Source organism: Chinchilla lanigera, unplaced genomic scaffold, assembly GCF_000276665.1.
Source record: "Chinchilla lanigera isolate Chin_1 unplaced genomic scaffold, ChiLan1.0 scaffold00038, whole genome shotgun sequence".
Lineage (NCBI taxonomy): Eukaryota > Metazoa > Chordata > Mammalia > Rodentia > Chinchillidae > Chinchilla > Chinchilla lanigera.
Window position 1 is genome coordinate 892,971 of NW_004955439.1, and position 13,400 is coordinate 906,370.

The following is a 13,400-nucleotide window of genomic DNA, read 5'->3' on the forward strand; positions in this document are numbered from 1 at the left end:
TTTTTTTTTTGAGACAGGGTCTCCCTATGCAGTTCTGGCTGGTACTGAACTCACCATGTAGCCAGGCTGGCCTTGAACTCATAGCGATCCTCCTGCCTCAGCCTCCCCAGTGCTGAGATTACAGTCATGCACCACCACACCTGGCCCCATGGTGATTACATCTAAATATTATTTTTAGATTTATATTAATATTTCTAATACTTCTTCTACATGCTATGAAAAATATCTACTCATTTGAGCAAATTGAGATAGTTTAATATTTAAAACATACCCAGACTATCAATTGTGTATCAATAATACTTCAACTAATATAAAATGACATGCAAAGATTTGGGACACATTCTGAGTATTAATAAAATTATACTTATATTTTTGATACCTCTAAAGAAAGTGTACAAAATCTTTTAATATTTATTATTTTATCCTTAAGAGACATAATAATGTAGATGATGACATTGCTATTATTACTTATAACCATTTTAGAGAAGACTAAAGTCTATAACACTTAAGTGACTTGCTCATGGCCACAGTAACTTGATGGTACTAGGCCTTTAGATAGTCTGTTATTTTTACTATGCCACAGTGGCTGCCTTGATAAGAGATCTGATTTGGACTTAAAACAGATTGTATATTTAAGAAAGCATTTATAGACCTCAAAAGGGTCCACATATAAAAATCTCAGGTTGATGCCCGTGTTAAAGGCAAAGTGAAAACATGTCACTTTTTCTCCATTATGAAAAATGAAAATACTATTCTATTTCTCAACTAAGATACTGTGGTTTTGATATCAGTGGAAAAAAAGCATGTATTTTTTAAAAACATTAAACCTAGAATTCAGATCTTCAGAGTCAAATATATATTAAGTTTAAATTATTCCATTTCACAAGTATCTGGTGAGTAGCTGTACTTCATACTATCCAGTAGATATGAGTTTGGAGAACTCATAGGTGTTAACACTCTAGGACTAAAGGAAAATGCTCTCCAACCAACTAAATACGAGGGATCAGAGCTCTTGTATCTGGGTCGTCGATCCTTTCTGGAATGAATAGTAACAGCTGAACTGTCTGTACTCAGGTCTCAAATTCCTTTCCAGTGTATCCTTTCATGCTCTTTGTGGCCTGAAGCTCTTACTGTCCACTCCCACTACTTGGCCTTCCTGTATGAGGGCTCTGGAGAGGGGTCATGCACCGCCTAGAAAGTTGCCACTTGCTCTGCTTTCATATTTAAATGTGAATGCCTTCACATGCCCACATCAAAGTATGAAGCTCCAACATACTTTATTTTCATTTCTGTTGCATTGCTTCTCACTCTCCAGCTCATGTTACATATATTAAGTTCAAGACTTGGCTCTCACTGTACTGGAGACCTTCTGAGGGCAGAACTGGTGCCCCATTGTTCCTTGGATTCCCAGTGCCTAGCACAGTACACTGCAGAGAGAAGGTGCTGGACGCAATCTGGTTAACGAACAATGGATAAATACTCAGTTACGCCTTTAGGTTACCATGCAGTTTTGAAGAATGTATTTAATATTTTGCAAAATAGCCTCACATTTAAATAATGTTTTACTTTTCAGTTGCTTTTCTAAACACCATCAATATTATCAACCAATAATTTATTTTTAATAGCTTGTCAGCAATTTTTATATTTTCTAGTGTTCACTATTTATCCAGCAACTTCCTGATGCAATAATAATATTTAGGGTGGGCATCATAATACCTGTCTCCTCATGGAATGTCTCATTCTATCACCAGAAAAACCTCAGGGCTGCAAAGGACCATTGTTTTATTTCTACTTTTTGTGCAATCTATAAATGGGAACTTAAAGAGATGAGGCAGTTTCTACAAGTACACATTCAATTCTTGAGAGCTGAGACTAGAGAGTAAGACCCTCTTCTGTGCTTGTGTTGATTGTTAATAAGACATTGATCTTATGGTGTGCTCTTACTCTGAAAATTAACAACCTAGTTCAATGACTTATCATAAACTTCAACCAGAATTCTGACTAGTAGGAACACCCCTGTGGTTGTCCAGGGGTAGTGTCAACCTTATTGGCTTTGGGCTCAGTCTGGGGACCTGGTGGAGCACTTCTGGGTGGGTCATGTCAGTGTGGCCCTGGAGGTCTATGTCTGGTCCCTTGCCTTTTCTTGTCTGGCACTCTTCCCATGCTCTGTCCCTGCCACTGTGAACTAAAGCAGCTTTTCTCTCTCTGCTACGTCTCTGTCTTTGAGCTCACTGATTGTGGACTGAAACCCTAAGTGAATTAAACTTCTCCTCCTTTAAATCATGAGTGGTGGGTATTATGTCTCTGTGTCAAGAAAACTGACTAATGCATCTCCTTATGTACATGTAAGGTACACAAGTAAATAAATTCGTATTGTGCATTCAAATAACCACGCCCCTCATCTGCATGGAAGGAATCAGCCATGACAGAGCAGTAGAGTCTCAGAACATTCCACATTGGTGTAAAAAGACCTTGATGAAGAGGATGGACAAAATAATATAAATAGAACACTATTTATATCATAAAATTTATAAATCTCTGATATAAAAATGCATATACAGATGTTGTATGTAAATAAAAATAAAAATATAAAATACAAAAACATACAAATTAAGGCTTCCTGTTTGAGAGAATCCTACTCAAGAATATGGGCAGCAAATGCAAGGTCTGATCTAGAATCCTCTTTTTGAAATTTTCTTTTCCCCAGATTTATTATTTCATGGAGCAAGGTTAACAAGTGAACTAAGAAGCGAGTCAGCACTAATCATTTCACATAATTCCTTTAAGCCCTTAACTTTTTTTTTACCTAACAGTTTTCTTTGTACTTTTGAAAAGTAAATTTTGTCAGCAATTTGCCATAGCTCATGCATCGAGAGATAATGAGACACCATACGAGATCATTTCTTGTCTATTTCTCTTTTCCTTTCATATCAGTCCACTGGATCTAGTTAAGGTTCAAGTCTTCATGTACAGCTGTTTACCCTTTGACATAATGTTATAAACCAAGGCCAATTTGAACTTGAGAGAAATCTTGTGACTAAATGTTAAAAGGGAGCGGTGGTGTGCTAGGAAAAGATGGGAGTTCTGAACCCATTGACCTGAGCCTGAAGAAAAGAAGGCAACAATTCAGTACCATTCGGTGCTTAACTTAATCAGCTATATCTGCCCTCTCTGAGCAATTTAAAGGAACAAGCAGTGAATACTCAGCATGGCCAGCGCCCCGAGTGACAGTACACCCTGTTAACTTTCATATTCATCACAAAGCATTCTTCTGAAGCTACAAATCATTCCCTGCAAGAACTGTCCATGATGGTAATTTGCTCCCACTTAAAACTGCATTGAATTGAGTGCTTCAGAGTAACTTAAAATGAATTTTACACTTAAGGGTCATTTAAGGTAACGAGTTGGAAGCATACTTTTCGGTGAGGATGGGTTATTCACGAAAGTCAGTGATACAGAAACCTCAACACATGGAAACTGCATTTTTTTAGAATGAACTGAGGAGCCAGCAGTGGTAGAGAGAGAAGAGACCTGCAACTGTGTCCTGGACTAGAGACCCTTGTCCATATTCTACCTTGGCTGTGCTAAAACCAGAGCACAGCCGGGATTCAGGGAGGCAGGCCCCCCAGCCGGGAGTGTGGGTGGGAGGAGGTGGAGAAACCAGAGAGTGAATCAAGATGTAGATACCTCAGATTGGATCCAGTCTTGGGGTGGCAAAATGACCAGGCTAAAGTTTTGGAAATGCAGACTTTATATGTTTGGTTTTCTTGCTTAGAAATATTGACTTATTCACTTAAAAAGTTATAAAATTACCTGCAGAAATATCAACTGCATTCACAGTTGTTAACACTGGTAAAACTTAATAGTTTCATAAAATATCAGACTCCTTATCTTTTGCTGTTGGAGATAAAATGTTTTCTCAAGAAATGCTTCAGGAATTCATAAAGGCACCATCAAAGGTTTCTCCACCGAACTAATTACTACCTTAGGCAATGCAGAAGAGGGGCTTTCTTGTGCTAATACTGAGGTTCTTTTCTGAAGAAATATAAGATATGATCTCAGTTTTAGTGACTTATGTATTCATTACTTGAATTCCTCTTGTTTATTTTAAGCGAGTGAGGCATTCAGCTTTACTTTTCATCCTTCTCATCTTGCACTGTATTAATGTGAAATCGGAGGTCTTGGGAGAATGTATGCTAATGCCAGGTTGGTCTCTGTGTATCGACATTCGTGATTATTTTACTTTGGTCTTTTTTCATCTAAGATTTCAAAAAACTTTGTAAGTGCTTTAATTAGAGTTGCAACAATCTTTAAAAATAAGTAAGCAAAATTCTAAGCCTTCTTAGATGTAAGCTCCTTGAGGGCACAGACAATTTTCACTATGTGAAAAGCTCAAGGTCACTAAGCATAGTTTTATTTTCACGCCGTATTATATTTTAGATAGTAAAAAGGTGGTATTTAAAGGTAAAATGTTTGTTCTTCCTATGTGTCCTCAAATTAATAAAAACACTCATCATGAATTCTTTATATTATTTAATCTTATATCACCAAGAAAATAAAATAATCTAACAAATTAATGAAATTTACAAGGTTAATAACTAATGTGTAGTGGATTACTACACTGCTTAATTAATACATGTACTTTCAAAGGTATCTATATTTTGAAAGATAAGGCATCTTTTAATTTACTTAGAATAAATGACCAAATTATGTAAGATGCTTAGGCTAGATGTCATCTGTCACACTGAGTGCTCAATTAATTGCACAGTTGTAGTAGTAATTAACAAGTGACTTACATAAATACATTATAATTATGAAACTTTGTGCAATTTATCAGGTACAGTAGGGCAATATTTTTTTTTTTTTTTGGCACCAGGAATTGAACTCAGGACCTTATGCTTGCAAGGCAGGCACTGTGCCACTGAGCTATCTCCCCAGCAGTAGGGCAATAGTTGATGATTAAGAATGCTTTCTGGCAGCTGTATAGACCATACCATACAATCTAGAAGAGATGGAAAGATGATTGATCTTTTTTTTTTTTGTTTGCTTGTTTTCCAGTACCGGGAATTGAACTCACAACCTTGCACTTGCCAGGCAGGCGCTGTGCCGCTGAGCTAAATCCCCAACCCCTGACTGATCTTATTTTAAATGAAGTCTATCCTATAGGCAGTAATAGACAGTCTAGTGCTGTCCTCCTACCAGTTAACAAATGAAACAAATGTGACTCAAGACAGAGGAAAATTCAATTCAAATTGATGATGCGTTCATGTCTTTAAAATCATCATGGATTAAAATTTGATTTAAGTTAATAGATCAGATGGAAGCCATAATCAAATAATATTTTAAGAGTATTAATGTCCTTGTAGTACCAAATCATTTGCCTTAATTTCCTCATTTGTGAAATAAGTATCATAATAGTACTAACACCATCTTGTTTTGTGCACTAAATTAATTGATGAATAAATCTGATGTAGCGGTGGTGATAACAGCTTCTCAAATCCATGATTAGGATATATGGCTGCACAAAGAAATTTTCTTCTTTTTTTCTTTTTATCTACCTACTCACCTACTTACTTACCTACCTACCTACCTATCCATCTATCTATCCATCTTTGTCCAGTATCCTGGAACGTTAGAATTTTTGAAAAATTTTCATAGTTACAGGAGGGGAATATTGGATATTTGAGAGGGTGTCTAGATTCTACATTATATTCATTGGTTATGTGCTTCCACTAAAATGTTCATTTTCTAATGCATGCGTTACTATATTGGCACAATCTTAATAAAAATAAAAATATGTAAAAAATTGTTTCAGAGAGGTTTAAAACAACAGTACAAGAAAATAATACTTAGAAGGCAAAAAAATGTGTTTTTTTAAATTATGAGAAACCTTTGATTACTTGTTACACGATTATCTTTATTTATAAATAACCAAGATCTTCCCTTGATTCTATTCATCTTGCTGTCTACTTTTGGGTCTTCTTACTAATAGTCTAGGTTGCCAAGATATGAGGCCACTATAGTAATTAAAAGAAACTAAAATTAATTGTTCTTTGCTTATGAATAGGGTTTAAGATTTAAGCAGATAAATGTGAAATTTTACGAAAATAAAATTTAAGGATCTTTTGATTATCTTTGCTCCATTTTTGTTTTTATTACTATAATAAATATAAAGTTCACTGGGCATATGTTGTGGCTTAAGTAGTATCTAATCATCCAAACCTAAAATTTTATAGGTTAGGAACTTTCTTGTTATGATCTGGACTAGTTCTCATTTTGAGGTTAAATCCATCACTTACATTCTCCATACTTCTTCCTAACTTAGGAAATAAGAAAAAATAATACCAACTTAATTTCCTAACAGAATAACATATATTGAAGGAGTCTGTAAAAGTTATTGATGTATTGTCCCACAAGAACAAATGATTATTACATTATTGTTATTGTGGTACAAATGCATTGTGGGTTATTGTTATGCTGACTTCAGATTAGTTCAAACATGCATTTCTCCCAGGCCTTGGAAGTAAGAGTATTTTGTGTTGTGTTGTAAACACTCAATAGTGTACTTATCTCTTATCATCTCTGGTTAGGAATTACAATGTGATTCTCCTTGCCTTTCGATCACAGTTCACAGTTTCCTCACTACAAAGCACTCAATTCTATGCTATGCTGATTACCAAAGAGAAAATTCAAAAGGCTCAGAACCATGGCTCCAGATTCACAGTTATTAAAAGCAAAACCTTTCTTTCATCATCAACGATTCCACAAACATGTTACAGCTGCTTATAAATTCCAAACCTCTCTAAAACGGAACAAGAGACAGACAATAAACCAACAGAACTTCAGAGATTCTGTACGACATCAACACGCCTAATAAATTCAAAATGAAAAGCTTTCTTACCTAGCATGCAAACACATTTGGCATTCTGATCAGGGTTCTCAAACAAGATTTCGCCACACCTCTGAAATAGAAAGATAGCCATAGTTATTTTAAGATGTTGTGTGAGGATTCCCAATGTAACATCTCCACGCAACCTGACATTTCAGGAATGTTCCCTTTGCTTACCTGAGTCCAGGGACTTTAAACAGAGACTCTTGTAGTAAAATACCTAAGAGGTGATTTGGGTTAGATGGTTCCTGCATGCCTCCTTCCCCTGCCTAGACCTGATTCTGTGTCCTTCCATGAAAAGTTATGGCTTGAGATGCATTTGGTTTCTAACATTTTCCTTCTCAATGGGAGATATACAGTCTATTTGGTTCAATAATCTGAGGTTAATCAACCTCAAAATGGGTCCCTATTATCCACTCTATCACTGTACACAGACATGATCAAACGTAAAGCTAGGTGACTAATATTTACTCCCTGGAGTGTGTGTAGGGTGGCAAATAAAGAAATGAAAAAGTGGCACTTGAAATGCTTTTGCTGAACCCACGGACTCAGGGAAATAATCAGCTTTCTTATTTATGTCTTAGTTATAATTTGCTGTTAAAACTCTTGTGCAAGGCAAACTCCGGATATATAGTTACTGCAGAATAGGCCACATCTGCGTGTACCTGACACCAACTAGAAAATGCTATCTTCACTCTTGCTGTCACAAGTTCAAGCAGGTTTTTGATAGGATGGCCTAGATCTGACTTCAGAACAGGGTTATCAAAGATGGTGGTTGTTATGGTCTGTGTCTGTGTGTCCCCCCAAAGCCTCATGTGGTCATGGGGCAGGCTTTTAGAGTTTGATTGATTATGGGTGTGAGAGCTACACCCACCCTGGGGTGGATAGTTTGCATATGTAAGAGAGAGGAAGAGGCTGCTTGGGGCCATTCCTCCCTTTTACTTTTTGTTGTTTTTGCTGTGTTCTGCCGCCATGAGCTATAGCCCTCTGCCATGTGCCACTCTGCCTTGTAACCTGCCAAGTATGGACTAAAACCTCCACAAACTATAAGTGAAATAAACCTTTCCTTCCTTAATTTTGGGCATCAGGTATTTTGCAGAAAAGTAACCAAGACAGTGGTCATTAAACTCATGGCTGCTGTGGGTCTTTTCACTGACCGGACTGTGGAGGGTGACTTCCTTTCCTACTTTACCAAGCCTGCACTCACTCTACAGAGAAGTTCTGTAGCATTCCTATATTTGAGGACCCATATTTTTCATACCTAATTATGAAATTCTTCTGTACAAAAAGGAGCAGGTTGAGAGGGGAAAAGATGATGCCATTACCTCCAAATCAACCTATTTTTAGGTTAACCTACATTTTGCCTAAGGGTATGGACAGTTGGTTTGGGGATATGAGAAAGAAGAAAGGGACTGTTGAATCAGGAGGATGGACTGGAGAGGAAGGAGGCTGAGGTGGTGGAAGGCTGAAAGAGAGCATTGCATTCTGGGTGTAAAAGAGCACTGGATTCTGGGTAGAGAGTCTATCGTGAGCCTTTTCCCAACTACTCTGAAGACCTAGTGTGAGATTTATCAGGCCACTTCATCTTTTTATGCTTCATTTCTTTGTAAGTAACACTGGGCTGTGGATGCGTGCCTTCAAGTCAGGTCATGGAGCAAATGTACCGATTAATGACCCGTGGAGCCTGATCCTACTTTTGTTCCTGTTCTGTTTGTATTTTGGCAGAGGTTAAACTCTTTCAAATAGCTGGGATCTATTTTCTGCATCAACTGCTTTTTAAAGTAGTATTTTTATGACCTGAAAGAGTTAATGATTATTTTTAAATGAAAGGTCAGAAGTTTCTTAAATGTTTTCAGCTTCGCGGCAGAACAAAGTGCTAGGAAGCTGTAGCAAGCTGTATTCCAGGTCTCACAAGGAAGTGACTCGGGAATGCTCTCTTACCCTTTGTTAATGTCAAGGCCCACACATGTGCTACCTTGGAAGAGCTTTCCTTCTTTCAGTGCAGGGCCTTCCTTGGGGGATGGTGGGTGAAGCTTACGTAATTTCACATGACTCTCACAGGCAAGGGCAGCCTTGCATGTGCCTCTTAGCAAACATGTCAGGGTAGACCCACAAGGTCTCGCTTTCATTCCCGGTCATGGAAATTCCTAAAATGCCCATGAAGCATGCATTTCTTAACAGTCATGACCTGCCTTCATTCACTGACCAGACCAACTCCTGACCAAGGAGCAAGGGCAGGTGCTGTGGCCCTGCTGGTGAGGACAAGGCGTTCCTCTTCCTTGCCTTCATCTTCCTGGCATGTCTGGGAAGTGAGGGAGGCAACTTTAACCAACTCATCAATTGCCCACCTGGTGCAGTTACATGAGGACGTTAACAGATTGAAAAGCAAGGCCCAGAAGGGAATCTGATTGTTCTCAGGATTTACAAGGAACCAGGTTCTTTCCAAGGCCTTTTTCATAGATCCCAGTGTTTACCAGGCCCTCATGCCAGGCCCCTGCTTGCTGTGCAACCCAGAGTGATGACCCAGTTTAGGAGATTAATTAGGCTAAACCATGGGGCCCAACTCTTAGAAAACCGCAGGCTCTTCCCTAGGGAAGGTTTTGAGTTCTGCGGGGCTCTGAGTTGCTGAAAGCCTTTTCCCTCAGTGCTCTTGTCATGCTCGAAGGCATTCCCCATCCCGGCACCTCCTTGGGTGCTTCTGACTTTGTACCTAGTTCTGTTCATTAATATTCTACCTCATTCTTGGATTGCCATCTCTCACTGGGGACTCCGTCTTCACTTTGTCTTCTGTGCCTGAAATACTGAGACCAGGTCACCTTGTTCCTTCCCATCTCTCTCAGTGAACACTGTCCCCATCTAACAGGGAATAGTTATTGCAATGTCTGTCCAGGGGGGTTGGAGCCCTGCTGGCAACAGGGAAATCCCTCTGACACATGCTGTCCTTCTAAGCACATAGGAAGTCCGGTACATGACCCACCTATGCAAGGCTAGTGCCCTTGGAGATAGTGAAGAATGCTCATCATGCTTCCTTGTTGTAACCCTGGTGCTGTAGACATACCGGACCTCTGATAAGTATTTGAGGAGTAGCTAACATTTATGGCGCTCACACTATGGCGTAAGCATTGTTCTGTGTGCTGTCTTTGTACCATTTCACACTCTCATTATATCCCTTCAACAGTAGAAAATTGAGGCACACACAGTACCGCTCACTAGAGAATACCCTCCTCTAACGAATGAGAGAATGAATGCTGACAGCTGACCTGATACTTCACCAAGTGACACAGGTTTCCACACTTTGGGCCTCACTTTTGCTGTGGCCAAGTAGACTGTCTCTGTTGACAGCTCGCTCTTTGACCTGTTAACTGCTTACTGTTTGCAAGTGTTGCCACCTGTAAGAGCTTGGACATTGGCTCAGACTGACTTAATTCCAAACCCTGGGGGTACCTTCTCTTCTCTATTGTATTATCACAGGTAATTTACTTAGTTGTACCAAACCTTCTTCCTTATCTGTAAAACTGTAATATTATCTAAATTATGGTACCAGTGGAAATTTAAATTTAATTCATTATGGATAAGAATGTACACATTTAAACTATGGTAGAAAAAACTGCAATACAAAAATAAGAATTTATGTCTGTCCATTAAAAATCTCATTTTTATTCCATATTTTTAGTAAGGATTAAGAATAAAGAAATGTTTCTAATTTTAAAAGTCAGACTATTTCATAAATTGGTTACTAATTCTCACTTGTTAAGAATTTTTTAATATTAAATTTAGAATTACATATAAATTTAGAATTTCTTCTGGAGAAAAAAGAGGAATGTTGCAAAACAGTGCATTTATTATTCTTGAAAGCTAAGATATGGGATCACCTGTGTCTATCAACAGTTAACTGGATAAAAAAAATGTGGTATATATACAAAATGGAACATTATTCAGCCATAAAAGGGAGAGAATTCTGTCATTTATAGCAACAAGGATGAAGATGAAAGTATTATGCTAAGTGCAATAATCCAGGCACAGAAAAACAAATGCTATGTGATCTCATTTATGTGTAGAAGCTAAAAGAGTAGAATTCACAGAAGTAGGACATATACTTATGGTTACCAGGAGGAGAGGGGTACTCAGGAGCTGTTGGTCAAAGGATATAAAATGTCAATTAGAATAAATTTAAGAGATTTACCCTACAATATGACTATATTAAGATCAATATATTGTATATTTGAAAATTGATGAGTATATTTTAAATGTTCTCACCACAGAAAAAGGTAATTACTTCTATGGGAGGCAATGCGTGTGTTAATTAGCTTCACCTAACCATTCCACAATGTACATATTTCAAATCACCACATTGTATACCATAAATATATGCATTTTTTATTCATCAACCAAAAAGAATAATAAAAATAAATAAAATACTACATCTTAAAAGCTATCAGTATTTAAAAACTCTATAGTTTCCATTAACTTAATGATGTAATCCAGTAAAACACACAGTAAAATATGTTTTTCTTGCATGAACTATAATTTGCATTACTTCTATCATAAATTTAGTTGCAAACATTGATACTAAGAGTAAGTTTAAGTATTCAACAAGCATCTTTTTCTGTTTGGAGGATATGAAAAGTTTTATTATTAAATTTTTATTTGGAGGTTATCAAAATTTTATTTTTCCTTATAATATTTATCCAATTGTATTGGAGGATATCAAAATGTTTATGACACATAATATTGGCAATAGTATCATATAATCAAAAGAAGTTTTTAAAAGCAGTGAAATCTCACATTTTGTTCTCAATGTTTAACAGATAGTAGCAATTCTAGCTCCTTTGGGCCAGCAAACATTTTTCAAGTAAGCTTTCATATATTTTTAAATTTTATTCTATTTTTCTGAATATACTTGCTGTCACCAGGGCTCTCAACAGGCCTCCAGTAAGTCTTCCTTTTAGAGAAAGTGTCTTGACATCTTTGGAAGGGAGAAAACCTCAGCAAACAAACAGAATCAAAGATAGAATTTCTTGTTGCTTGGGAGTTTGACTCACTGTCAGATGGGACAATAATATTTGTTTGGAGCTAGATAACGCTAAATGTTATCAGAAGGTAATTAATAGGTTATGAGTCTTTGCTATTCTTTTCTGCATATTTATAGTATTTTTTTAACAGAAAGGAATTTAATAAAGGGAATTAGTTGCTTACAGCATAATGGGGATTCTAGCAACAGGCAGGACTTCCATAAATGACTCTAACAGCGACTCTGCAAAATTGCCTCACCAGGCTGTGAGTTCACCTGGTAGATGGACCAAGGAGGCAAACTGGAGAACCAGGAGGCATCACTGGATTGTTGGTTTCAAGAACACAGCAAATGTTGGTGATCCAGGGATTGGAATCTAATTCGCACAATTGCCTCTTGACATCCTCCATATTAGTGACTAAATCTTGGGTGCTATCGTAGAACTGCAGAAAAAACTCACACCTCCATGACTGTATTTGAGAGCTCATTAAATAAAAAATGAACAGAAAGAACTCCTGACACACTACTAGAATCATTTTGGGGACAAATCATCAGAGGAAAGTCTCCTGAGGTGAAAAAACATAACCATGGGCAGACTATTGTGAAGTTGTGGACTTTGGTGGAAAGTGAAATCCGTCTCATCTGTGCCTGGAGCAACAAAGACAACCAGGATAGACAAAGCTCCAGCAAAGGCTGCCTTCCCTGCCCACTCTTACCCCGTCTCTAAGAACTCTGGTTCTGCAAGTTGGCCTTGTATTACGTGAACTTCTCAAGTGAGGTTCAGAGTAAACAAGGCAAATGCCTGTATGGTGATGTATTAATTGGGATTGCATCTGTTTCCTTGCTCACCACTGAATTCCTACGTATCTAGAACAATGACTAATATATAATGGGCACTCCTAATGTTTATTTAACGAATGAATGGTGAATTCCTTACTGTAATTCTATGGGATATACTGAAATTATCCAGGTTAGCATGCCAAGTGATGGGTTTTCCCTGAACATTTATGTTTACATGCCAATCAGTGTTACCACAATTGTAGCAATTTTGTGTGCAAATGCCATAGGGTGCTAAAGGGTGAAACTTGACACTGGGAACACATTTCAAAACTGGATCACTTTCCATATCACAATTTCCCTAAACAGAGAACTCAGTGGCACTAACCAAATCCTGACCCCTAGAAGACAGGGCTGGAGAGAAAGTGGCTTAGTTGTATGGAGTATCAAAAGATAGCTTCTGTTGAGAACAAACTCACCAAAGCTTGGCAGGGCCTGAAAGCATGGCACCCGGTTAATGTCTGTCAAATAAATGAATGAATAAATGAATATTCAAAAGGGCCTTATTGAGGGCTGAATTTGTGCAGGCACTATACAATGAGGGGGGAGGTGAGATCATACAAGATTCAGGATAGCTCCTATCCTCAAAAGAAGTTTAAAGTCCAGTCTGAAGTTAGAATAAAAAGAAAAGGCTGTGGGCATTTTCAAAGGTGGGTACTTTCC

At 37.7% G+C, this 13,400-nt stretch overlaps 1 protein-coding gene across 3 annotated transcripts in view; it reads right to left on the reverse strand.

Moving 5' to 3' along the window:
- Pde7b (phosphodiesterase 7B) overlaps positions 1-13,400 on the reverse strand; it is a 299,395-nt gene that overhangs the window by 206,774 nt on the left and 79,221 nt on the right. For 2 of the 3 annotated variants that reach the window (XM_005390481.2, XM_013517377.1), the window contains exon 2: positions 6,902-6,962. In XM_005390481.2, the coding sequence (XP_005390538.1) occupies positions 6,902-6,962 (61 nt within the window). Of the gene's footprint in view, positions 1-6,901; positions 6,984-13,400 lie in introns of those variants that run through there. The other variant, XM_005390482.1, reaches the window with a different exon arrangement.